Source organism: Castanea sativa, chromosome 1, assembly GCF_040712315.1.
Source record: "Castanea sativa cultivar Marrone di Chiusa Pesio chromosome 1, ASM4071231v1".
In the NCBI taxonomy this organism is placed as follows: Eukaryota; Viridiplantae; Streptophyta; class Magnoliopsida; order Fagales; family Fagaceae; genus Castanea; species Castanea sativa.
In genome coordinates this window covers 70,569,530-70,595,181 of record NC_134013.1, presented here as the reverse complement: position 1 = coordinate 70,595,181, position 25,652 = coordinate 70,569,530, and the positions used below count along the sequence as shown (strand labels likewise).

Genomic DNA, 25,652 nt, shown 5'->3' with positions numbered 1-25,652 from the left:
AACATTTGGAGTATGTAAAACCGAGCATACTGCTGCACACGCACCTCAGTGGCGTCAACAAGGAGAGGGTTGATAAACTGCTCCTCGAGCCATTTGGCTTTTATCCTCGACCCTTCCAATACTGTAGTGTTCATTTTCGTACTGACTGGTCTTTCCGGTGGACGGGGGGTACCTAGCAAATCGATGCATAAGTCACGCCAACGCTCGATATGGGTAAATCCCACCACCGGCAAGCCATGTACAGGTACCCCCATTATGACCTCTATGTCTTGTAGCGTGATGGTCACCTCACCGTATGGCAAGTGGAATGAGTGCGTCTCTGGCCGCCACCTCTCCACTAAGGCCATGATCAATGCATGGTCAAGATCCATATGTGGGACCCGAAGTAGCCCATCTAATCCCGCATCTCTGATATAACCGGCAATCCGTGGATCTAACTCACCTTCAAACAGACCTTTCTCTCAGTGACGACAAGTTAGTAGACCTGGCACTTCCTGCAAACAGAGCAGCTTAGTATTAATAATAGCATTCACTAAGCACATAATAATTACGCTTCAAACTTATATTGACTATGATTTTGGACAAGTGCATACCTCGCCTTCCAAATGAGCATCCCAAAGCAAACTTGAACGATGCACAGCCTGCCTCGTCAAGACAGTCTATATAGAGGGTCCCACTCGATGTGGGTCCATATCTGGCATAAATTAAAGGTGATTAATGGTCCATTAAGTGACTACTAGCCCATTAGGTCAAATGCAAAGCATAAAGTTTCTTCTTCTTCTTCTTCTTATTCTTCTTCTTCTTCTTTATTTTTAATTATAAACATATTTGACTGAAAATGACAATAATATATATCTAATGCAGCCTTCACTCATATCATAAGAAAAAATGAATTACACTTTAGAATGTTAAGTAGTCCATGCATCCTACTCATTATTCAACAACATCAAGCCCTAAAAAAATTTAGGCTCAGCTTGGAATTAGCCCTTTCAGATTTGGCAAAACCTTTTTCAAAATAACATTGTGGGTTTTTTTATAAAAGTAAACTTGTCAATGATAGATTTGACAATGTAAACTTGTCTCAAAAGAGAAAAACAGTGCATCGTTCCCACATCGACAAATTTCAGGGAACATACATTGTTTTTAGGTAAAAATGCATGCATTTGCTTAGCAAAAGTGTTCGGGGCAACAAATTTCATAGAGCATGTGCTTTGTGAACCATTATCACACAAAAAGTCACGACCATATGTTTCCTAATGAAATAGCTTGGTCTTTCTAGTTTGTACTACAGTCTAATGAATCATGGATGTTTGATGATCCAAGCAACAGCAAAAATTTCCAAAAAATCTAAAACCCAAATGTAATAATCCACCCAAAATAATATAATTTCATTATGTGAATGCATTTCCAAGCAACAAAGTCAGTCATATACCAAACTAAAACAACGTTCACTAAGTGGTCAGTGCAAACCAAAATGATACGAGAGAAAAACAAAATAAAATGCAGTGATACTAGAAATTTCCTTATAATCCAAACACTCTTTTATAAATTGTTTCTGTTTGGTAGCTATGTCTGTGTCCTACAATGACTAATTGCTCTAATAACACATGAAAATGTTCATTAAAAACAACAACAAAAAAATAAACATTCAAAAATTACACCACAAATACCCACATATACCCACAAATACCCAATGCTCAAACAAATATTGAGATAAAGAGACATACCATGTGAAGATGCAGACCAAGACCAGGAGTAAGAGGGAGACCGAGAGCGAGAGCGAGACTAAGAGGGAGATTGAGAGCGTGTGGGAGAGTTAGAGTGAGAGGGAGACTGAGAAAGGGAGTGAGAGGGAGACCGAGACCGAAATCGAGAGTGAGAGGGAGACTGAGAATGAGAGCGAGAGCGAGAGCGAGAGCGAGACTGAGAGGGAGATTGAGAGTGTGTGGGAGAGTTAGAGTGAGAGGGAGACTGAGAAAGGGAGTAAGCTAAAGTGTGGGTGGGTGTTTAGAGAGCTTAAGTGTGGGTAAGGGTCGAGTTTGATGGAAATGGTACTCGAGTCCAAGAAACTCGAGTACTAGGTGGAATTTTTAAATTCACTGATTGATACCCGAGTTTACTGGACTCGGGTACCACAGTATACAGTACTCGAGCCCAGTAAACTCGAGTACCAGGTGAAATTTTTAAATTCACAGATTGATACCCGAGTTTACTGGACTCATAGTATACAGTACTCAATCCCAATAAACTCGAGTACTGTATGGTATTTTTTAAATCCGAAATGCCACGATGGAATTATAAAATCTAGTACTCGAGTTTGGTGATCTCGAGTACTGGAAAAAGTGGTATATCCCCAATTATTTCCGAAACAATGTTTTTTGCCTAAAAATTTTGTAAAAAGGTGGTATCGGGCCGATTTGGCTGAAGAAAGTAGATGGGATTGGATGATGATTGGGGTGAGAGACTGAAGGCCCATAAGCTTGTTCAAGTGTTTTTGTTTTGAAAACCGCTTGTTTTGATGAATGATGATGGCAACTAGCAGTTTTAAACTGGAAAATATTTGCATTGACTAGAACGGGTGTTACTTATAAGGCTATGTTGTGTGATAGTTCGGCACATGTAATCAAGCGATTGAATACTCGTAAGCTTGAGGAGAAGCAGTTTCATTTAGAGATGAACCGAATAGGCCAGCTTAGGCACCCGAAATTGGCACCACTTTTGCGGTTTTGTGTGGTAGAGGAGGAGAAGCTTTTGGTGTATAAAGTATATGCGTAATGGGACTTTGTACTCTTTGTTGCGTGAAAGTGGTATTGAATTGAATCGGCCAGCTAGATATAGCTCGGCTGCACCATTGTTGCCATCCTCCAATCATGCACCAAAAAATATGCTTCAATGTGATCCTCTTCGATAAGGATTTTGATGCTAGGATAATGGATTTTGGGTTGGCAAGTGTGATGACTTTTGATGATGTTTCCAAGAGTAGATTTGTTAAAAATTTTGTAAAAAGGTGGCATCGGGCCGATTTGGCCGAAGAAAGTATATGGGATTGGATGATGATTGGGGTGAGAGACTGAAGGCCCATAAGCTTGTTCAAGTGTTTTTGTTTTGAAAACCGCTTGTTTTGATGAATGATGGTGGCAACTAGCAGTTTTAAACTGGAAAATATTTGCATTGACTAGAACGGGTGTTACTTATAAGGCTATGTTGTGTGATAGTTCGGCACATGCAATCAAGCGATTGAATACTCGTAAGCTTGAGGAGAAGCAGATTCATTTAGAGATGAACCGAATAGGCCAGCTTAGGCACCCGAAATTGGCACCACTTTTGCGGTTTTGTGTGGTAGAGGAGGAGAAGCTTTTGGTGTATTAAGTATATGCGTAATGGGACTTTGTACTCTTTGTTGCGTGAAAGTGGTATTGAATTGGATCGGGCAGCTAGATATAGCTCGACTGCACCATTGTTGCCATCCTCCAATCATGCACCAAAAAATATGCTTCAATGTGATCCTCTTCGATGAGGATTTTGATGCTAGGATAATGGATTTTAGGTTGGCAAGTGTGATGACTTTTGATGATGTTTCCAAGAGTAGATTTGTTAAAAATTTTGTAAAAAGGTGGCATCGGGCCGATTTGGCCGAAGAAAGTATATGGGATTGGATGATGATTGGGGTGAGAGACTGAAGGCCCAGAAGCTTGTTCAAGTGTTTTTGTTTTGAAAACCGCTTGTTTTGATGAATGATGATGGCAACTAGCAGTTTTAAACTGGAAAATATTTGCATTGACTAGAACGGGTGTTACTTATAAGGCTATGTTGTGTGATAGTTCGGCACATGTAATCAAGCGATTGAATACTCGTAAGCTTGAGGAGAAGCAGTTTCATTTAGAGATGAACCGAATAGGCCAGCTTAGGCACCCGAAATTGGCACCACTTTTGCGGTTTTGTGTGGTAGAGGAGGAGAAGCTTTTGGTGTATAAAGTATATGCGTAATGGGACTTTGTACTCTTTGTTGCGTGAAAGTGGTATTGAATTGGATCGGCCAGCTAGATATAGCTCGGCTGCACCATGGTTGCCATCCTCCAATCATGCACCAAAAAATATGCTTCAATGTGATCCTCTTCGACGAGGATTTTGATGCTAGGATCATGGATTTTGGGTTGGCAAGTGTGATGACTTTTGATGATGTTTCCAAGAGTAGATTTGTTAATGAGAACTTGGAAGAACTTAGTTATGCAACTCCAGAATTGGTGACTATGTAAAAACCTCATGAAGTGAGCAATTTTGAGGATGGACTGAAAAGTAACTCGGTGGATTGGGTGAATCATCTGTCTACATCTAGTCGAATCAAAGATGCCATTGATAGCAATGTGTATAAGGTCATGACAAGGAAATTTTGCAGTTCTTGAAAATTGCATATAAATATGTGGTTTCAAGGCCCAAGGATAAGTGGTCTATGTAACAAATTTATCAGTCATTGAAGAATATTTCCAAAGACCAGAGTTTATCAGAACATAATAATGAATTTCCATTGTTATCCGGTGAAAAAGAATGATTCCATATGACTATGGAGCAGTGATAGATGACAAAGCAGATACATAATCTCTACCTCTTTTTGTAAGTTTTCGACGACAAAGAGTAGGAAATAATAAAAATTTTCAATCATACGTTAACTTAATAATTTCTTGAATTAAAATATGCTCATGAATACTTCATTTTCAAGTTAGGAATAAGATTTATATAGAATTACTTCTGTTAGCTTTTATGTAATTTCCCAGTGTGATTTGTACATCTCAAGAATGAAAAGTAAAGACATTCTTTAATATCATTTTTTTTCAACATGAACTTGAGGTAAGAAATAGACATATTCTACATAAGGCAAATCATGGGAAGGCGAAACAAGAAAACGAGATCAACAGCAACGAGCGACCAGATGCAATCACACACGAGAAATTCAGATAACCAAAATGTTCACCATGATTCGAGTGATCAACTGCGTCGAATTTATTTTTCTTTTTCAAGTTTTTATGTTTAGAGAACCTGAGGTATTAAATTATCTCTTTACAAAAGTCCATGAGCAATACAGTTAACAAGTGTCCTTAGCATTTATTGAAAAAACTCAATTAGCTTTGGAAGTAGCAAAAACAACAAAAATTAATTAAAATAAGAATTTTTTCACTCAATAGCAATGGGTTTTCCATCCTGAAAGAGAATAGAACTATCACAGTTAGTATACCACAATTGTAAGAACCAAATGACCACTTTTTAAGTAATCGTATAGTTTTATAAATGGGAGAGAATTTTTAAGCTTTAATTCTCCTTTCAGTTAGCTCAATTCTCCTGTATTGTAAAATAGGAGATCTCTTAAAAAAATAAAATTTTAAATTTAAAAAAAAAAAACTATAATACTCCTGAGGAAATACCATTGAACTTTGATTCTCCTGGTAAACCCAATAAACTACGAGGCAGGAAACCTAAATTTCCTATATTTAGCTATTTGTAAACAAACAGGATATACAAGAATCATCACCACCTTTTGAAAAAATGTTTTAAAAGTTGTCTAGTTATTTAATTTTTATCAATTTACTACAACATTTTAAAGATCCCTTAGAAAATAATATTTAGCTCTTAAGTTTAGTTAGCTTAGATATTTTTGATGAAATTTTAATCTTAAGAAATTGTATTTCGACTCAATAGGTGCTTCTAATTTCTAAACATGTAGTCTAATTTTATTTTAATTTTGACCCGCAAACATGTTGAGTAATTTAACCTATAATTCTTCCAACAGAAACCTCCAAACACATTTACAATCCAAATTAGCACAGCAGACAAAAGAGTTCTGCATTATCCATTTTACTAGAGCTCATGAAAGGCCTCATTCGCTTCAATTTCGACCAAGGTCAAAACTTAGATGCAATTTATCAATCACAACTAGTTTTCTATATTATTATCAGTCCAATACTATAGACCTTCCTTTAAAGTAAATTGCATCCACACAGTGTTGAACAAAACTTTTATTACTTAGTGCGCTTTTTAGATTTCTAAGCACTAAGCCCCCAACAATGTTAATAACATCCAACAATAAATTATGCATACCATCAAACACAAAAACAATTGCATTTTTCCTTCCAATATTTTTGCCAAAAAATATATGCTCCAAAAGAAATTAAACAGAACACACAGATTATGCTCAGAATAGATGAATGTACTTCTCATTGATTGTAATAATCTCTGAAGTCTGACATGTGAATTTATTCATAATTCATCACAGCATAACAAAACAACACATACACACACAAACCCAAATGACAAAATAAATAAAAGCTCTCATTTTCAAAATTGAATTTTCTGCTCATGTTCTGAGTCGGAATAGCGTATATTGCCCTTTCAGGCATGTAATCACAGAGCCAATATTACAGGAAATTTAAAATTTAAAAAAAAAAAAAATAGATCTATTAATTAAAAAGGCAAAATTTTTGAAAGAAAGAACACAATAAAGATAGAAATTAAAATCAGAGAGAGATCAGAGAGTGCTAAATTGTTATCAGTCACGGTTAATTCAGAAACACGGACCAAAAGGTTTGCTCATCATATCTCAGAAACATATGATCCAATAATTGATAAAGAGAACTAAATCAAAACACAGAAACATGTAAAAGTACTACACAGAATTGAAAACCCAAAAAAAAAAAAAAGCAAATATAAAGTAAATAATCATCAGAGACTTAAATACCAATGAATCATGGAGCGTATCCAATCATATTGTTGCAGTTATTTTTTTCTCTCATCACTTGATTGTTGAATGTAACCTGCTTCAAATCTTAAACAACAAAAACTGAAGCTTAAAAGCATAAAAAGTACACAAACATGTTCATATGTGTGTATGTGACCGTGTGTGAAAACAAGAGGAAAGAGGCAAGAGGAAAGAGGAAACTTGGGTCGAGGAGACGAAGACTGAAGAGGTTGGTTTCATCGTATAGTTCAGTTCTTTAGGCGCATATTTATAGCTCCGTTGGGATAAATTGCAAACCCTAAATCGAAATGTTAAGGGCTGAAAAGACGGTTCTAGAAATATATAAGCCCAATATGACTTTTGGGTCCAAATTTTTTATGGGGCTAAGCTTCAATGCTTTGTTCCAATGTACTGAACTGATTATGGGCCCAACATGACCATGTCTCGTCCAATGTAGTGCGCATGTTTTGAGTCCTATTTTTGGCCTTTCGGCCAATTTTAAATTCCATATCACAATAAATTTTTCTATTTAATTATCGCTATGCCATTCTTTTGTGAATATATACAAATATATCAATGCCTTTAAAAATTTTAGGGATTAAATTGTAAGTTCTTAAATTTGTGAAAGAAAAATTAAACTTTGGACTAATTTATTTTGTCTATAGATATAATAGAAATTCAATTTATGACATTTGCTTCATAATAATTATTACTTTTTATCATTAAATCAAGATACTAATTGATTTTTTTTTTTAACGTGGTTTTATCCTTAAATCTCTTATTTGTCATTTCCTCAATCAAAAAAAAAAAAAAAACTCTTATTTAATAGCAAGAGATTTTATCAATAAAAATAACTACACCCAACAAACTTGGACCGAACTTTAAAGGTGCAAAGTATAGTTTAGCCATATATGCATAGTTTTCTTTAGTTTGGATTGAGTTGGGATTTGGAAGAACTTGGCTTGGAGGCATAATTATCTGCCCGGAAAAAAATTCAAAACATAGGAAATCATAAATTGAATTTGGTCATGAAATTGTTTGTGCACACAAGCTATTTGTGTTTACCAAATCTTTTGGTATTTATCTTTCATAAAATCCTAAGTTTCTACCAGTTGCGCACACAAGCTTTTTGTCTCTTATTTGACCAAAAAAAATTAAATAAAAATTAGATTTTTCTTTTTTTGAAGTCCTGAATAACACTGAATTTGAAATTTTTTTAATTGACCTCAATCAATTTTTATCTTAAATTTTTTTTTTTTTTTTTAGAAAGCCTCAATCAATGCATAAGTTAAAAATGAGCCTCCATGTCTTTTTAATTTTTTCAAATTCAAATACATAAATGCATGTGTGTGTATATATATATCATTTGAATAAAAAGTGCAAATTTTTAAAAACATTATTTTGTGCTACAAGTCTACTATATATAAGTCAATAATTGAGCATAGCATTGTCAAAGCTATCACGATATATATCGAATGTCGACAATATGTATAATTACTTTCTTGACACTATTTTTCATAACAAGTAAGGCTACTGAGATGAAGTGGAATATTTGAATCAATGTTTGAAGCAAGCCTCTGATACACAAACTCAAGTAGATTATAGATGAATGACCTTATTTCCAATTCATTTAAAGTAGGATGATCAGAACATAGTTTGAGTTTTTGGTATGGAGTTCCTAATACATCAAGAAGTTCTGCAGTCAGTACAAATTTATTGTATTAACTTGCATGACAAGCAGCCTATAATCAAATTAGAAAGTAGACAACCATAGAGATATAAGCTATATAACACACCCTATATGGATGTGTATGCATCAGCCCAACCTGAAGGACAAAATGTTATCGCATACTCTTCCGAGGCACAGTTTACCAATGGTGGGGGGGTGTCAAAAGCATAACTATAGTAACAAGGACAAGCATCCTTAAAGATTTTTGAGTAGACGCTAGGCTGGCACTTTTCTGGGGTCCCATATGCATTCCTACAGCAAAAGATGTCGTTATCAAATGCCAAGCAAGCACTTTTGCAGGCCACCACTTTCCCCTTTTTATTTGACACCTGAAGCTCTTGTGGGCACACGTCGTTCACACTTTGCAAGCACCCTCTAATGGTACATTGTTCTGGTCGTTGCCTCATTGTGACTGAAACAGGGATGTTGTAGCCATCAACCAAGCTCACATAATAACAACTTGAGTTGCTCTGATTTTCCTGTAGTGCAATTTGCACTAGAGTGACTGGGGCTTTGCCTGTATGTCCATTGCATGCTAGTCTTCCATTACAGTCACCGGTTTCACATGCGGGTTTCCAATTGGAATTGAATTTGCAGCCTGTTCGGGCCCAAATCCGGCCACTCCATGTCAATGGAGCATAAATACGTTGGGTCTGGCCTGATGGAAGATAGAAACCACCATCAGCTATCACTGGATAGCCACTATTTGGTGCTGTTGCAGGCCATATAGGAAAGGGACATTTGTTGTGCACATTAAGTGTAACTTGATATGCGGCTACACTCCCTGCAATATTGTTTTCAATTACATCAACATGGTCAATTCTAGTTAGGAACCATAACTCATTAAAATTAAAAGGGAAATAGAAACAAAAGAACACACCAATTTTAAACTTCATAGAAAAGTCAACCACACAAAATTGGCAGATTGATACTTGGACTGAGTTATTAACATTGGCATATTACATCATTGTGATTAATTCACTGAATAAGAAAAGTTCGTGTTTTGATATTACCAGTCAGCATTAAATGCGATGCTAGGAAGAGAAAGAATGCAGTAGCTAGCTCTAGCAGCTTCATTTTGGATGCGATTGTGTGAAAAACATGGTTTGGATATCGCATTTATATAGTTGAAGAGTAGGTGATGTTTCATGTTTGTTCTTTGATTATACTTCAAGGCTTGACGTGGGATCCTTGTAAACAAAAAGGAGCCATGATTTTGTTGGCCTCTTTAAGTATTGTCATCTCTTAAAACTGAACCACCAACATAGGGTGCCATTTAGAGTTTGACACCTGCAAAGAACTTTTAATATGATGCTTCATGAGAGGAAAATCACTAACAAAAGGCAAGATCACAGGCAATTGTTATCAATAGAACGAAAATAAATTCATTTTGCGCAACACTTGGTGAAGATTTTTTTTCTGCGTAATTTTGTAAAACAGAGAAAATTAACAAAAGAGAATTTTTTTTTCGTGGTTCAACAGTTTGTCAACTTTACAAAGCAGCAGGTAATGCTTTTCACTATATATCAGAAAATTGAAATTATGAATATATCCTTACTGAATAGACTTAAATTAAGTTGCATGTCAGGCCTCTATATTAGAGACCAACACTACTTTCTCATTCTCACTATCCCTAACAGAACTTCTCCGTTTTTTTTGGCCATATATTTAACTGAATATGCATAAGCTTATTTTCCACCAAAGCATCAGTTATTATTGTTACTAGGAAGTCTAGCAACTTTATTAGCTCTAACATTCATGTCATCGTTTTTACTTCCTTTTTCTTTAAGGATTAGGTAAAAATCGTACAAAATTAATGTCATCATGCAGTAAAGTTCCATCTTTGATGTGCCGGCAAGATTTTTGGATTTTTTTTTTTTTTTTTTGTCAACTGATAAGTATGTAAGAATTTGCTTTTGAATATTAGTATCAACTCATGCAAAAATTTATGTTTACCTACTTTTCTTTTCTTTTTTTTTACATATTCATTTTTCAAAATACCTTGCATTAAATTATCTATTTTACATTACATTTCATTAAAATATTAATATTTAAATTTTAAAAAAAAAAATTTATTTTCTTTACACAATATTATGTAAAATAAGAAATAAAAAAAATAAGGATAAAATTTAGTTACAAAATTAGTTGTAACTTTAGGTTACAATCTTACTTAATATCTTTTTATTGGAGTTGAATTTTGACAAACTCACCATTGGATTATATTTTCTTCTTATATCCTCCATACTTGCAAAATTTCTATAAATTAAAAATTAATAGTTATGTCATCAATAAATTATTTGAATTGCAAGTTTTTGTAGTTTAAAAGTATGCATAAAATATAAGTTTGTAGATTATATAGTAAATAATATCTAATTAACACAAAATTTGACATGTATATTGAGAGTGTAAAGAACATACAATTCAACGATCAAATTTTTAAAATATGTAATAATATTTATTTTAATGAGTAAAGTTGTAACCTTAAACTACAACCAATTTTGTAAATAAAATTTGTCCAAAAAATAAATGCAGAATGAATTATGTTGGTTTAAATTTGGCAAAAACATCATTTTAGTCCTTACATTTTGAAGTTACAGTCAATTTGGTCATTACATTTTGATAGCAGTCAATTTGATCCTTATTATTTTTATATTGCAGTCAATTTGACCTCCTACCGTTAATTTACTAACAAAAATGTCTATGTGGCTAACGATATGCACAATTGACACACTTGAAGCTTAGGTGGTTTAGGAAATAATATTATAAAAATTTAATTAACTTTAAAAAAATGCCACCTCAACATATAAAAATATAAAAAACCACATCAGAAATTTTTTTTTTTTTAACACCCGATGATTTTTAAGCCAAAAATAAATGAATTAAAATAAAATAAAAATAAAAGCTCAAAATTCTTTGTTATTTATTTTCATTTTCTTTCGATCCAAACACAACCAAACAAAGAAAAATTTGCTGAAAAATGAACCAAACCCACAATCTATGGAACTCAAATCCAACACACTATCTGTCCTTAATGAGACCATGACAATCCTTGGTGCCCAGTTCTATTGGTGTTGATGCAATATTTTCTCAAAACAGGACCACGCCATCACCGTAGATTTCGCTTGTAACTCGGCCACGGTCTTCGCCTGAAATGGCGAGACCCTCCAGGAGTACTGGTGGTGTACCAAGCATGCTCTCGACTAGGGTCACGATGGTGGGCCCGATCTCATTGTTTATGATGGTGGGGAAGCTGATTTCCTCATCCATGAGGATGTTAAGGCTGAGGAGATCTAAAAGAAGAGTGGTATGAAGACAGATCCCAAGAAGTACCATAAGATGAAGCGGAGATTGATTGTAAGAGACAACCACTGGAGTTACTTAAGAGGCTTTACCAAATGCAGCCCAATGGTTCTCTGCTAATTTCCATCACCAAAAAAAAAATTGTATTTTCTTTTTAATTGTCATTGTCATTGTGGATCCAAGGTCAATTTTGTTTAGATATGGGTGTCTTATTTTTATTTTGCTTTGGATTTGATTTATGTTCTAGATCTTGTTTATCTTTTGGGTTTTGCATCAATTTTGATATGTAAATGCTCTGTTTCAATGTGTCAGTGTGTCCTGTAATGGTTTTGGATCGAAAGAAAATAACAAATACTTTTGATTTTTGAGGTTTTATTTGATCTAAATTCATTTCTTTTTGGCTTAAAAATCATCCATTCAGTTTTTTTTTTTTTTTTCTGATACGGTTTTTCTATTTTTTAAATGTTGAGACGGCATTTTCTTTATGTTAATTAATTATTTCTTAATTATTTCTTAAGCCATCTAAGCTTTAAGTGTGTCAAACGTACGCACCATTAGTCACGTAAATATTTTTTGTTAGTTAGTTAATGAAAAAGACCAAATTAACTCTAAGATGAAAATAATATGGATCAAATTGATTACTACCAAATTGTAAGAACTAAATTAACTGTAACTCCAAAATATATGAATCAAAATGATATTTTTACCTTTAAATTTTACACATTTTTCTATTATTCACCCACCAAAGTGAATGCTCTTATATTATACTAATTTATAACACATTGTAATTTTTTATTTTTTTAATTATTGGTAATAATGGATTTCACATTACAGATGATGAATAAGTTGGCTACTTTGTCTAACGAGTGAATGCAGATATTCAAAACTTTCTCCACTTAGCTGATGTGTATCCAATCGTAAATATTGTTGCAGTTAGAGCATCCACATCAGTTGGTGGATAGTCATGTATAATACAAAAGTTTCTCAATTTTACACATTTTGAGCAAAAAATCTCCTACATCAGTAGAGCTAAAACTGTGTAAAATCTTGCAAAACCATCCACGAGTTACAGTAACCGTGTAAATACACACGGCTACTGTAGCTCGTTTATACAATATTTTATCATTTTCAAGTTCGCTCCTTTTTTTCTCTCTCTAATCTGTGCTCAACAAACTCAATTCTCTCATCTTTTTCTCAACACAGAATATACACAGAGATACACTTTGCTAAAATAAAAAAATTTTAAAAAAAACACAGACATACACAAACATAGATCGGTGCTTGACTGGTCGGAGCTCGTGGGTCTTGCCGTGGATCGGAGCTCACGGATCGAGAATCGAAGCTCGCGGACGCGGATCGGAGCTCACAAATCGCGATCGGAGCTCGCGGATCGTGATCGAAGCTCGCAGATCGCGGATCGGAGCTCGCGGATCGCGGATCGGAGCTCGCTGATCGTGGATCCGAGAGGGAGAGCTGGTCTGAGCTCGTGATCGGAGAGGGAGTTGATCGAGAGGGAGAGCTGATCAAGAGGCAGAGGGAGAGAGAGAGAGAGAGAGAGAGAGAGAGCAAAAATCAGAAATGAGTAGGGAGAGAGAGAGCGCGCTAATTATATCAGGGTAGTTGGGAAAATAATAAAAAATTAAAGAAAATTGATTATTTACTTAAAAATGGTGGTAGGATAGATGAACTGATGTGGGTGTTTTGTAAAATTAGATGTGTAAAATAGAAAAAGTGGGTTTTTAGTGTAAAAGTGGATGTGTAAAATGAAAGAACTGATGTGGATGCTCTTATATTTTTTTCATCACTCTTGATTGTTGATTGTACGCTTTGTAGCCCACTTCAAACAGTGGCGACGCCACTCAGTAGCCAGGGTGTTCCTAAGAACACCCTGGCTTGAATTTTTTTTTTATATATATAATAATTTTTTTTTATTCGCTTACCCTTAAAAAAAATATAAGAACACCCTCAAGCAATATCAAGAACATCTTCAAGCAATATCAAGAACACCCTCAAAAATATTATGCCAAACAAATTTTGAACTAAAAGGCATGCAGAGGTAGGGGTGTGTGCACACATAAGGCGTGTGTTAACGCACAGTGGGGTGTGTACTAGACTCTAATAGTTAGTAAAAAAAAATGAATGAAGCAACTAAACACCAATAATTAATAATTTAATTAACTAATACATTATAAAAGACAAACAAATTAAATTATATTAGACTAAACAACAATTAATAATTTAATAATTAATGAAACTGTGGGGACTAAAAGAACCTAGGTGGGTATTTGGGCCTTGGGCTTTATTGATGGGCACTAGTTTGTTTTAGACAAAAAGCCCCCTAGAACTGCAGGTCGGCCCATGAGTCGAGAGTCCGAGGATTTGTCCGAGGACGAATCTCTCCTCGGACAGACCCACGATGACCCTGGGATTTGCCAAAAAGATCAAGGTAGAATTCTGGAAAAACCGTTGGTTAAGAGGGGGATTTAAGCACCCTCCGAACGCAACGGTGTAAGAGAAATATCTCAGAAAAAAGCTGCTACCTCCACATTAAAGACCCTGCACCTACTTCCCTGGCCGCATTAATGGGGAAATGACCCCTGAATAGTAGAAGTCAGCCTTCTTGCTATCATTTAAAGACTTCCAGAGGGTGGTGGATGGGATAGGTGTCTAATAGGGTGATTTGCTTTACACATGGATGAAGAGGTCAGAAGAAGAAGTATTTAAGGAGGAAAGAGAGTAAAGAAAAAGGGGAGACAAATATCAAGAACTGTAACCTTTGAAAGAAAAATGAGAAATAATATATAAGTTGTCCTCGGCTTACGTCCGAGGAGGTTCATTTTGCCCCGTTTGTCTGTTGTTTGCAAATATTGTAACATTCTAGCATGTTCATCAAGTTTCGAATATCACTAAAATAGATTGCGAGCTCACACTCTACAAATTTCATTGTTTAAGGCTCATTGGGCCTGAGCCCACGTGTGTTTTTTAGTCCAGACGCAATTGTGCACTTACAGAAACAACAATACAACAAATTATAGTTTATAAAAGACAAACAAATTTATGAAACAACTAAACAACAATAATTAATAATTTTATTAATATTTCAAATGAACTTATAGTTTATTGTACCGGTACCTTTGTTCATTAATTTCTTTTCTTTTTATTTATTTTTAATTTTTTTTCCTTTTGAGGTTTTTCGGTGTACAGAATGCAAATTTGTTTTGGTTTTAAAAATTTATTTTTTTTAAGTACAAACTTCATGCTTGCCAAATTTTGAATTTTGGCTGATATTTACCAAAATGTCCCAAAACACCTAAAATAGACCGAAATGACCCAAAATTTTTTCAAAGTGGAATAGGAACATCCTGGACAAAATTCTTGGAGTCGCCACTGACTTCAAATCTATAAAACAATAAAAATTGAACCTCAAAAGCAAAAAAAAATAAAGCACACAAACATGTTCATATGTGTGGAGGAAAGAGATACATGGATGTAGGAGCTGAGACTGACGAGGTTGGTTTCATCGTACAGTTCAGTTCTTGAGGTGCATATTGTATTTACAGCTCCACTGGTGAATTGCAAACCCTAAATCAAAATGTTATATACAGTTTGGGCTGAAAAGACTCTTTTAGAAAGATATAAGCCCAATATGACTTGGGTCCAATTTTTTATTGGGCTAAGCTTCAATGCTTTCTTCCAATGTATTGGACTGGATATGGGCCCAACAAGACCATGTCCCGTCCAAGTAATCGATATATGTCGAGTCCTATTTTTGGCATTTCGGCCAATTTTAAATTCCTTAAGAGCATTCACTAAAAGCATTCTCAGGTTGTAAAAATTTTAACATTTAGCATCTGGAAAACCGACTTTATAACATGTAACACATCATTTTACAATACAACCTCCATCAAAACTTCTATTTTTTTATCACTTTATTTAAATATTCTTTCTTTATTATTTTTTATTCATTTTTTATTCTTCCTCTCTCTCCCTGCCTCTCTCTTTCACAACCCTCTTAGCACCACCGACCACCACACTACCAATAGTCATCACAAAACCCACCACCCACCAAAAACCCAGCACCCATACCACAACCACCACAAACCTACCACCCATGCCACAACTAACAAAAAAAAGAAACCTCCACATCCACCCCACAACCACCACATCCACCCACCACCACAAACCTCAGTAGTAAAAAAAAAAAAAAAAAAAAAGCATTTACCTCTACCATTGCCGCTACCAGCCAAACCCACGACCATCAGACCATCAAACCCATGACACATAGGAACCAAAACCATGACCATCGAACCGTCAGACTCACGACCCATGCCCATCGGACCACAATTTCCGACCATCGAACCATCACTGCCACCACCCACAACCATTGGACCATCAAACCATGACCCACGACCCACAACCCAAAATCAAAACCCACAGTCATTGGACCCACGACCCTGACCATTAGACCACAACCCACGACGGCCCATAATCGATGGACCACAACCATCAGTGAACCACAACCATCATTAGACCACAATCACCGAACCACAAAGAGAGAAGTGAGAGAGGAAAAAGAGACAGAAATGAGAAAAGAGTCGTTGGTGAATAAAAACAATTTTTTTATTTTACAATCCAGCTACAGTGAGCTGTTACCAATAACAGCTCACTGTAGCTCAATACTAAAAATTTTAGGATTTAACATATTTGATGTAGGTGTGTTTTTATCATGTAGCATTTTTAGCACATTTTATAAGAACACTCTAAAACATCTATAAAATTTAGCTTTTAGCAAATCAAAATACTACATTATCTATTTTAACAACCCACTTTATAATATACTCTCCAGCAAAGGTTTTATATTTTTAAGAACTCATTTAAAATAATACAATTAACTTATTAAAATAATGATAAACAACTACACAAAAACCATCACAACACAGCAGCAACAGCCACCTCCATCACCTCCACCGTTGCCCCACCAACCACAACCACAAACCATAGCAGCCACAACCTTCCTCTTCCACCACTTCTCAACCTGCAACCACCAACCACAGCAAAAAAAAAAACCCCACAAGCCACAAACCAAATCATCCATGACCCACAGCCAAATAAGCCACAACTCATGGCCAAAAAAAAACCCATGAACCAAATCAGCCACAACCCACAATCAAATTAGCCACGATTCGCGACCAAAAAAACCCACGAACCATGAACCAATCAGAGCCATCGAAGCACAGTCACCCAGGACTGACGGCCAAGCCGACGGCGACACCATTAAGCACATCCTCACCCATGAATCTGACCAAAAAACCCACGAATCCCAGCGACCCGACACCATCGTGCCTCATGACCTCACCCACCAAATCAGACCCACGAACCGCCGAAGCAGAACCATGAAACCACCAAGAACAATCACAAGTCACGGCAGAGAGAAAAGAGAGAGTAGAGAATAGAGAAGTGAGAGAGGAGAGAGAAGATAGAATTGTTGACAAAAAAAACATTGGGAATTAAAAATTGATTTTAATGTTTACCTTCAAGCTACAATGAGCTGTTATTAATAACAGCTCACTGTAAGGTTTAAAGTCTTTGAGGGTAGCTGTAAGGCTTAAAGTTATCGTTCAGGTATCGCTTCCACGTTAATGCGGCTAGGGTGTTAGATGTAGAGCATTCAAAGTGGTGGTAGCAGCTTTCTTTTCAGATATTTCTCAATTCTCTTTTGTCTCATCCCTTTTTGATGTTTATCCTTCCAAGCATGATTGCCCCTTACCCAATTCTTGGTGGGTGATCGAACCTTAGGCCTCCACCCTGTTAGCCAAGGAGGGATTGTTCCTTGGACAACATTTCTAGCTCACCGCGGTCTGTATTCTTCCACGGCCCAAAAATCTATTTGCCATCACTAGTACTTATTTGTCTTCGGGCCATTTGACGTTCTCGGGCACGGCCAACAGCCCAATATCTAGATCTGGGCTCTTCATCCCTACAATAGCCCGTTGAAATTGTACTTTTTCTCTCCCCAGGGAAAAGTGGGATTTCGATCTTTGGCAGTTGTATATCCCACTCTCACGTTATTTCCTCACGTGTAGGTATCGTTTCACCTGCAAAGGAGCACACTCCTAACGCTTCGGCATTTAGGGCGCCTCAGTATTTACTCCACATGGCGCCCTATCCCCATGTTCTACAGTGTGATGAAGATCCCACGGTGAAGAAATTTTGTGGGGATTTGAGCGGGAACTCTCTCACTTACTTTCCCCACCCCTATATAAATTGCTTGAAGATTCTGGATGTTCCACTTTTTGAATCTCTAACTCTCAAGACTCAGTTCGAGGTGCTATTCTACACTTTTGTAAGTAACCTTTAGCGTTCCTTCTCGTTTCTAGGACCTTTTCTTCCTCGACCCTTCATTTTACACCTTATTCTTTCAATCCTATCCACTCACACCTTAAATGAGTAGATTCGCTAACTCAGTAAACACCTCAGAGGGCATAGAGAACTTTAAGGCCCGTTACCACATACCAACTGGGGTTTCGATCCAATATTGCCATCAAGGAGAATGGCATACTATGAGATTGGAAGGGGAGGTAGTAATCCCCATGATTGCTTTCATAGAAAGAGGGATGAGGATCCCTATGGGTAGAGTGACTAGGAATTTTTTACTTGGCCACAGACTCTGTCTAGCCCAATATGCCCCTAATATGTTTAAGATACTAGGTAGCATAGACGCCCTTAATGAGAAGATGGGTGTGAACCTCACCCATCACGATGTTAATTGGGTTTATAATTGTCAGTACCTTAAAGGGCAGGGATATTATCTCAAAACTAGGGTCCCTAAAGTCAGGCTCATATCATGTCTCCCCGATACTAACAAGGGTATGGACAAAGACTTCCTAATTTTCTTAGGGGAATGGCATGATGAACTTCATTGCCCAACACGAGACGGGAAACTAGGTGGGGTACTTAGGTTTAGGCTTACTGCTCTAACACTACCCATTTGTCACTAACACTTTCCTATTACCCTCTGTGCAGTTCATGATTTTACTTTTCTTTACTCAATGATTTCCCCCTCTAACAATGACTTTGGTTTTGAAATTTTTGCAGATAAGCACTTTAACGTCCCCAACCTCAATTTAGTCAACAAACCATACCTGACGAGGATACTCCAATTAGAGATCTTCGTACATACTAACAGGCAACTACAAGCAGCTCACCCCATCCTTGGATACCAGCCCATCTCCACCAGTTTCCAAGCTCCCAAGTACGTGATTAAGACAAAGGATCCTCAATTGCACCAAATCAACATTGCAGTGCCCGGCTTCCTCATTGGTCCTCCTCTCGCAGGTACTTAACCAATGGAACTACCCTCTCAGCATAGTGCCGAGGAAAAGGCAACCTCCTCTCACGTGGCCCTTGAAGAAACAGCCGAGGTAGTGGAGGTTTCAGATTCCAAGGAGGACTTCAAAACTTTTAACCAGCCTCAGTCCCCAGACTCTCCAGGTGCCGCTTTTAGCCACCTTCCCCCTACTCAGGTCAACAACGTCGAAGAGTCTTCTGACATCCCCGACGCTATGGTGCTATAAAGGAAACCTAAGACGAGCCTGCTTGAGCTCCTCGAGTCCCACGTAGGGGGATCTATGCCCGAGGTTGCTGTCCAAACCCGACCTTCAACTCCTTTGCCCACCCATACTTCTTCGTCTGAGCTTGCAAACAAGAAAAGGAAACAAGACATGAAAGGCAAAGACGTGATGGAGGAAGGAGAAGTCATCTCCTCCAAAGAGCTCGAGTCCTAAAAAGGGTGCCAAAATAGCCAAAAGGGCGCAAAGAAAGTCCTCAAACAAGGGGCAATCATAGAGAGAGGGCTTGACCGGCACCCCAGGGTCCAAATCTGGGACCCTCCCTTGATATTGGAAGAAGCTCCTCTTCCTCTAGACTCCTCTATCAGAGAATTCCAATGGGGGGGGGGGGAGCAAGCTATGTGGCCAATGCCTTGGAGCAGCCTCTACTATTGCCTCAAGACATGGCTGACTTGAGAACATTGAAAAAACATGAAGTGTTTCTAACCCTGAAAAGGGACTTGGCTATGGTAAGTGCTCTTCTTCCTTTTTTTTTTAAGTATTCATGTTATTAATTTCTCTCTTTTATTTTTATGAAGGCAATCCAAACAACACACATCACCGAGGAATGGGTAGACGATACCCACAAGCATATGAAGGAAGATGAGAGACGGCGTATAGCTGCCATTGAGGCATTTACATTAGCTGAACGGAGGATCAAAGACCTTAATGTCTAATTGACTAAGGCGATCAAAGAGAAGAAGAGTGTAGAAGCAACTCTGGATGGGGCTGAGAAACAAGCAGAAGATCAGCGCAAGAAGCTACGCAAGGCCGAAGACCAACTCACCATAACCAAGGAGCAACTACGGGCTCTGAAAAAGAAACTGGAGAAAGTAGAGGAAACTACAGCCAAGGCTGAGCAAGAAGGCTATGATACTGGAGTGAAGGAGACCAAGGAGAACTTTTCTTGTTCAAATTGCTTGTCTTGTTCATTTTGATATTAGCTAGCCTATTGTGATAGACATAATCCTAACTCATTGAACGTTCATTATCGAGCCCACTCTCTAACAAATTTATTGTTTTGGGCTCTTTGGGCCATTGTCCATTCCATCTAGGCTGTGGAGTGAACCGTGTCCTTATAATTAGCGCCGTCTGTGGGGAAAAATTGAACATTCTTGAGCTTGTTCAATTATGGTATGTTCATTTGTTTGTTGTGGATTTGTCACGGATTTCCAAAGGGGGAGATTGTTAGGACATATGTGATTCATGTTAGGAGCATATGTGATGCGAACCTCAATCGACACGCTTTGAGACCCAACAAAAATATTGGAATATTTAATACCAAATGATGCGAACCTCAATCGACACGCTTTGAGACCTAACAAAAATATTGGAATACTTGCCCAAGAAAGCTAAAATTCAGATTTTTGATAGAAACCCTAACCCAACGTTTATAATCGAAACGCGAACCAAAGGTATAAGTTGACCTTGACCCAATGATTATAAAGAATCATGAACCAAAGGTATAAAGTTTGAACGCCACAAGGAAGAATCCTTGATAAGTTCACAGTTCTTGAAGAACCAAAAGAGAGCAAAGCCTCACCTTTTCTGAATTTTATTCAATAATTTTCTTTAAAAAACGTTTACAGACTTCAGAGCCTATTTAAGGACTCCATAAAACTTGACAGACAAGAAAATATATTCTAAAATAACTCCTAATTGATACCTTACCATATCTGGAATCAAATTTGACCTAAAAGGCATTAAATGCACCTAAAAACAAGGAATTAAATCACCTAAACCTAAAATAACGTTTTTACATAAAAATACCAAAAATAATAAATTACAATAATTAAATAGTAAATTGTGTCCTCATCAATATGTCATCATGTAATAACTAATCCTTTGACAAAACGCATTTTACTTGTAATTGGGTAAATCTAGGATGTGTTTAATAATTCAAGGAACAAGGTTTCAAGTTCAACTGTTAAAACCATGCAAGTCTATCCAAGAATTAAGTGATGAAGTGCTGGATTTTAAATCTCAACAGGTAGTATCTATCGAGATTTAAAAAGCTGCTGAAGCCTAAAGCTCGACAGCTGCTCGACAAATATGGTATCTATCGAGAATTATGAAAATAAGATTTTCAATTCTAATTTCATGCCAATCTGTGAGTATGTGTTTGGACTTTCTTTTCTCACAACCCTAAACATATATATGGATTATTTTAAGGGTTGTCACAAGGAGCACAGTTACACAAGTGTGAAGCAAAGAGTTGTTCATGCAAATTGTGACCGAAAACCTAGTGTGCTCTAATTCATCTTGAAGAAGCTGTTGTGTTTGTACACCGTAGGGTTTTGTGACCAAGCAACTTCGTGATCAAGTCGTGTACTGAGATCCGCACATTTAAAGGTTAGTCACGTACTGGGAGCCGTGCATTAAAAGGAGAGATTGTCACTACAAAACAAGTCCAATTGTGTATTGGGGTAAAGGTTCAACTCTAGGTTGGTATAAGGTACTGAGATTCCTTTACTTGTAACCGCTTGTTGTGATAATAATAAATTCTCGAAAATGGCGACCTTAAAATCACCCAATGAGGTTTTTGCCTTGGAGGTTTTTCCCATTCGAAAATTAATCACCTTGTCAAATTTATTTTCCACTGTATTTTATTTTAGTTGGTGTTTGTTTGTACTGCTACATACATTGCTTGTTAATTTGATTAATTAATAAACTTGGCTAATTAATGAATTAATTCATCACAATGGGTCAAAACATTTTTGGCCTTTCACTTTGATCTTCCTGTAGTGCAATTCGCACTAGCGTGACTGGGGGTTTGCCTAAAAGACCATTGCATGCTAGTCTTCCATCACAATCACCAGTTTCACAGGCGAGAATCCAATTGGAATTGAATTTGCAGCCTGTTCTGGCCCATATCCGGCCACTCCATGTCAATGGGGCGTAAATATGTTGTGTTTGGCCTGAGGGAAGATAGAAGCCACCATCAGCTATCACTGGATAGCCAGTATTTGGTGCTGTTGCAGGCCATATAGGAAAGAGACATTTGTTGTGCACATAAAATGTAACTTGATTTGTGGCTACACTCCCTGCAATATGGTTTTCAATTACGTCAACATTGTCAATTCTAGTTAAGAACCATAAGTCATTGAAATTACAAGGTAAATAGAAACAAAAAGCACACTTTTTTAAACTTCAATTGAAATTCAACCACACAAAATTGGCAGATTGATACTTGGATTGAGTCGTTAACATTGGTATATTACCTCAATGTGATGAATTCAATGAATACGCAAAAGTTCGTGATATGAAATTACCAGTCAGCAACAAATGCGATGCTAGGAACAGAAAGAATGCAGTAACTAGTACAAGCAGCTTCATGTTGGATGCAATTGTGTGAAAAACATGGTTTGGATATCTCATTTATGTAGTTGAAGATTAGGTGATGTTTCTTCTTTGATTATACTTTAAGGTTTGACGTGGGATCCTTGTAGTCAAGAAAGAGCCATGATTATGTTGGCCTCTTAGAGCATCAGCATTGATTTTTTCTAATTCTATCCTAGTGTACTATCTAAAAAACTACTTTATCAATTATATCATACCATTTCACAATACACCCAACATCCAAAAACTCTATTTTTTTCCAATTTTATTTAAATATTCTTTTTTAATCTTTTCTTCACTATTTCTCTTTTTCTCCTCCTTTTCCTCTCTTTCTCCCTCAACCTCTAGCACCGGCCTCATCCTCTAGCAAACCCATACCCAACAAACAACAAGCAAATCACAACAAAAAATCACCCAAATCAAACAAGTACTAGAAATCGCACTGTAGCTCCATACCAAAATCTAAAAATCCATACCAAAATCACAACAAAAAATCACCACCAATCAAGCAAATCACAACAATCCCAAAACAAAAATTTGAAGAAAAACCCACCATCAACAATCCATGCCGATCGCCCACCGGACCCCAACAAACCACCAACCCAAAACTCCGATCTCCACAGAACCCAAAATCTAAAATCAAAATCAAAATCACTCGCCGATCTCCGATCCAAATCAAAATCAAAATCAAAATCAAAACCAGAAACCCACCACCGACCCATGCCGCCGCTGCCGCCCCGCACCACCTAACCCACGGCCACATCAGTCACAAACCCACCACCGCCAAAAACCCACATAACTCTCCAATCTCCTCCGCCACCGCCATGGCCTCCGACAATGCTTACATGGTTCCACACCACCATCAATTCTCGCAATACTATCGAACCCCAACTAGGTATCTAGTGGCAACCCAGCAGAGGCCGTTGGCTTTGCCATCGACTTCGGGTGGCGGTGGGGGACATAGTAGGGACGAGCAAGATGATGTGTCGAACCCAAGTGGAGGGAGTGGTGGGTATGTAGGGACGACTTCGAAGAAGAAGTTTAGGACTGTAGTTCATGCAGGAGCAGAAGGAGAGATAGAGATCAAGTGTAGTGATGGAGAGACAGAGATAAGAGACCGTGGCGAGAGAAAGGACTGATATTTACAATAAAATATTAATATAACGTTTACCATTGAGCTACAGTGCGATTCTATGTTTAGAATCGCACTGTAGCTCCATGGTATTTTTTTTTGCAATTGTTCCATAACCCAACATTCAATGGAGCTCTCTTTTGGGGCTCAATGGTATGCTAGTGTGGAATTTGGCATAGAGGAGAGGTTTGGCCTCTTCAATGCTGATGCTCTAAGTATTGTCATCTCTTAAAACTGAACCACCAACAGAGGGTGCCATTTAGAGTTTGACACCTGCAAACTACTGTTAACATGATTCTGAAAAGCACTAACAAAAAGATATTGCATAGGTGATTATTATGAATGGAATGAAAATAATACATTTCGCGCAACACTTGTTGAAGATTTTTTATCTATGTAATTTAGTAAAATAGAGAGGGAAATCAACAAAAGAGAATCTTTTACGTGGTTCAAGTTCAACAGTTTGTCAACTTTACAAAGCAGCAGGTAATGTTTTTCCCTATAAAAAAAATGAAATTCTGAATATATCCTTTCTGAGTAGACTTAAATTAAGTTGCCTGTCAGGCCTCTATATTTGAGACCAACTCTACTTTCTTAGAGCAACAGCATCAGTTCGTTTATTTTACACATCTATTTTTACACTAAAAACCTATTTTTTCTATTTTACACGTTCATTTATACAAAACATCCACATCAGTTCATCTATTTTACCATCTTTTTTAATTAAATAATCAATTTTTCCAAATTTTTTATTATTTCGGTTAACTGCCTTTTATATCCCCGCGCTCTCTCTTTCTCTCTCTCTCTCTCTCTCTACCCATTTTTTCTGACTATGCTCTCTCTCTCTCTCTCTCTCTACCCATTTTCCAGCTCCGATCTCCGATCCACAGCACCGATCTCCGATCCCAGCCCCGATCTCCGATCCATGCACCACCGATCCCAGCTCCGATCTCTGATCCACAGCACCACTGATCCACAGCTCCACCGATCCACAGCACCACCGATCCCAGCTCCGATCTCCGATCCACAGCACCGATCCACAGCTCCGATCAGGCAAGACCCGACAAGCACCGATCTCCCTAGCTCCGATCCACAAGCACCGAGCAGATCCGAGGTCTCCCTAGCTCCGATCAGGCAAGACCCAGTTCCGATCAAGCACCGATCTGTCTCTTTGTTGTTTGTCTGTATGGGTTTGTTTGTGTGTGGGTGTGTTTGTATCTCTGTGTGTGTGTGTGTGTGTTTTTTTTTTTTTTTTTTGAGCAAGTGTATCTCTTTTGATTTATCTGTGGATGTTACTGAGTTTGTTGAGTTTGTTGAGCAAGGAGGAGAGAGAGAAAAAAATGAGCGAACGGGAAAGGATTAAAATAATAAATGGACGAGCTACAATAGCCGTGTGTATTTACACGGTTACTGTAGCTCGTGTATTAATTTTCACAATTTTACATCTTTTTAGAAGCACTGATGTATGGCATTTTTGAGGCAAAATGTGTAAAATTGATCTGTTTTTTTATTTTACATGATTTTGCATCCACTGATGTGGATGCTCTTATTCTCATTATCGCTAATAGAACTTCTCAGTTTTTTTTTTTGGGGCATATATTTAACTGAATATGCATAAGCTTATATTTTTTTACCAAAGCATCAGCTAATATTATTATTACTAATAAGCTAGCAACATTATTATCTCTAACATTCATGTCATCGTCTTTACTTCCTTTTTCTTTAAGGTTCAGGTAAAAATCGTACAAAATTAATGTCATCATACAGTAAATAAAGTTAAACCCATTTTTGATGTGCCGGCCGGATCTTTGGATTTTT

The 25,652-nt window shown here is 37.1% G+C and overlaps 2 protein-coding genes, 4 non-coding genes and 1 pseudogene across 6 annotated transcripts; 1 reads left to right on the top strand and 6 right to left on the bottom strand.

The window, feature by feature from the left end:
* Positions 1–3,923: 3,923 nt before the first annotated feature.
* LOC142644515 (putative inactive receptor kinase At1g27190) lies at positions 3,924–6,268 on the top strand (annotated as a pseudogene).
* Positions 6,178–6,271, bottom strand: LOC142623037 (small nucleolar RNA R64/Z200 family). The gene has a single exon (XR_012842061.1). It is a non-coding gene; the product is annotated as a small nucleolar RNA R64/Z200 family (small nucleolar RNA).
* Positions 6,272–6,316: 45 nt separating this feature from the next.
* On the bottom strand, positions 6,317–6,403 carry LOC142623034 (small nucleolar RNA U54). Its single transcript, XR_012842058.1, has one exon. It is a non-coding gene; the product is annotated as a small nucleolar RNA U54 (small nucleolar RNA).
* A 110-nt stretch (positions 6,404–6,513) lies between these two features.
* On the bottom strand, positions 6,514–6,591 carry LOC142623005 (small nucleolar RNA SNORD18). Its single transcript, XR_012842031.1, has one exon. It is a non-coding gene; the product is annotated as a small nucleolar RNA SNORD18 (small nucleolar RNA).
* Positions 6,592–6,706: 115 nt separating this feature from the next.
* LOC142623029 (small nucleolar RNA Z199) lies at positions 6,707–6,791 on the bottom strand. Its single transcript, XR_012842053.1, has one exon. It is a non-coding gene; the product is annotated as a small nucleolar RNA Z199 (small nucleolar RNA).
* A 1,579-nt stretch (positions 6,792–8,370) lies between these two features.
* Positions 8,371–9,533, bottom strand: LOC142644366 (thaumatin-like protein). Its single transcript, XM_075818997.1, has 2 exons — positions 9,470–9,533; positions 8,371–9,240 (listed from the first exon to the last, which is right to left on the bottom strand). The coding sequence occupies exons 1-2, from the start codon at positions 9,531–9,533 to the stop codon at positions 8,525–8,527; spliced, it is 780 nt and encodes a 259-aa protein (XP_075675112.1). The 3' UTR covers positions 8,371–8,524.
* A 12,536-nt stretch (positions 9,534–22,069) lies between these two features.
* Positions 22,070–23,528, bottom strand: LOC142633416 (thaumatin-like protein). Its single transcript, XM_075807662.1, has 2 exons — positions 23,477–23,528; positions 22,070–22,407 (listed from the first exon to the last, which is right to left on the bottom strand). The coding sequence occupies exons 1-2, from the start codon at positions 23,526–23,528 to the stop codon at positions 22,070–22,072; spliced, it is 390 nt and encodes a 129-aa protein (XP_075663777.1).
* Positions 23,529–25,652: the final 2,124 nt, after the last annotated feature.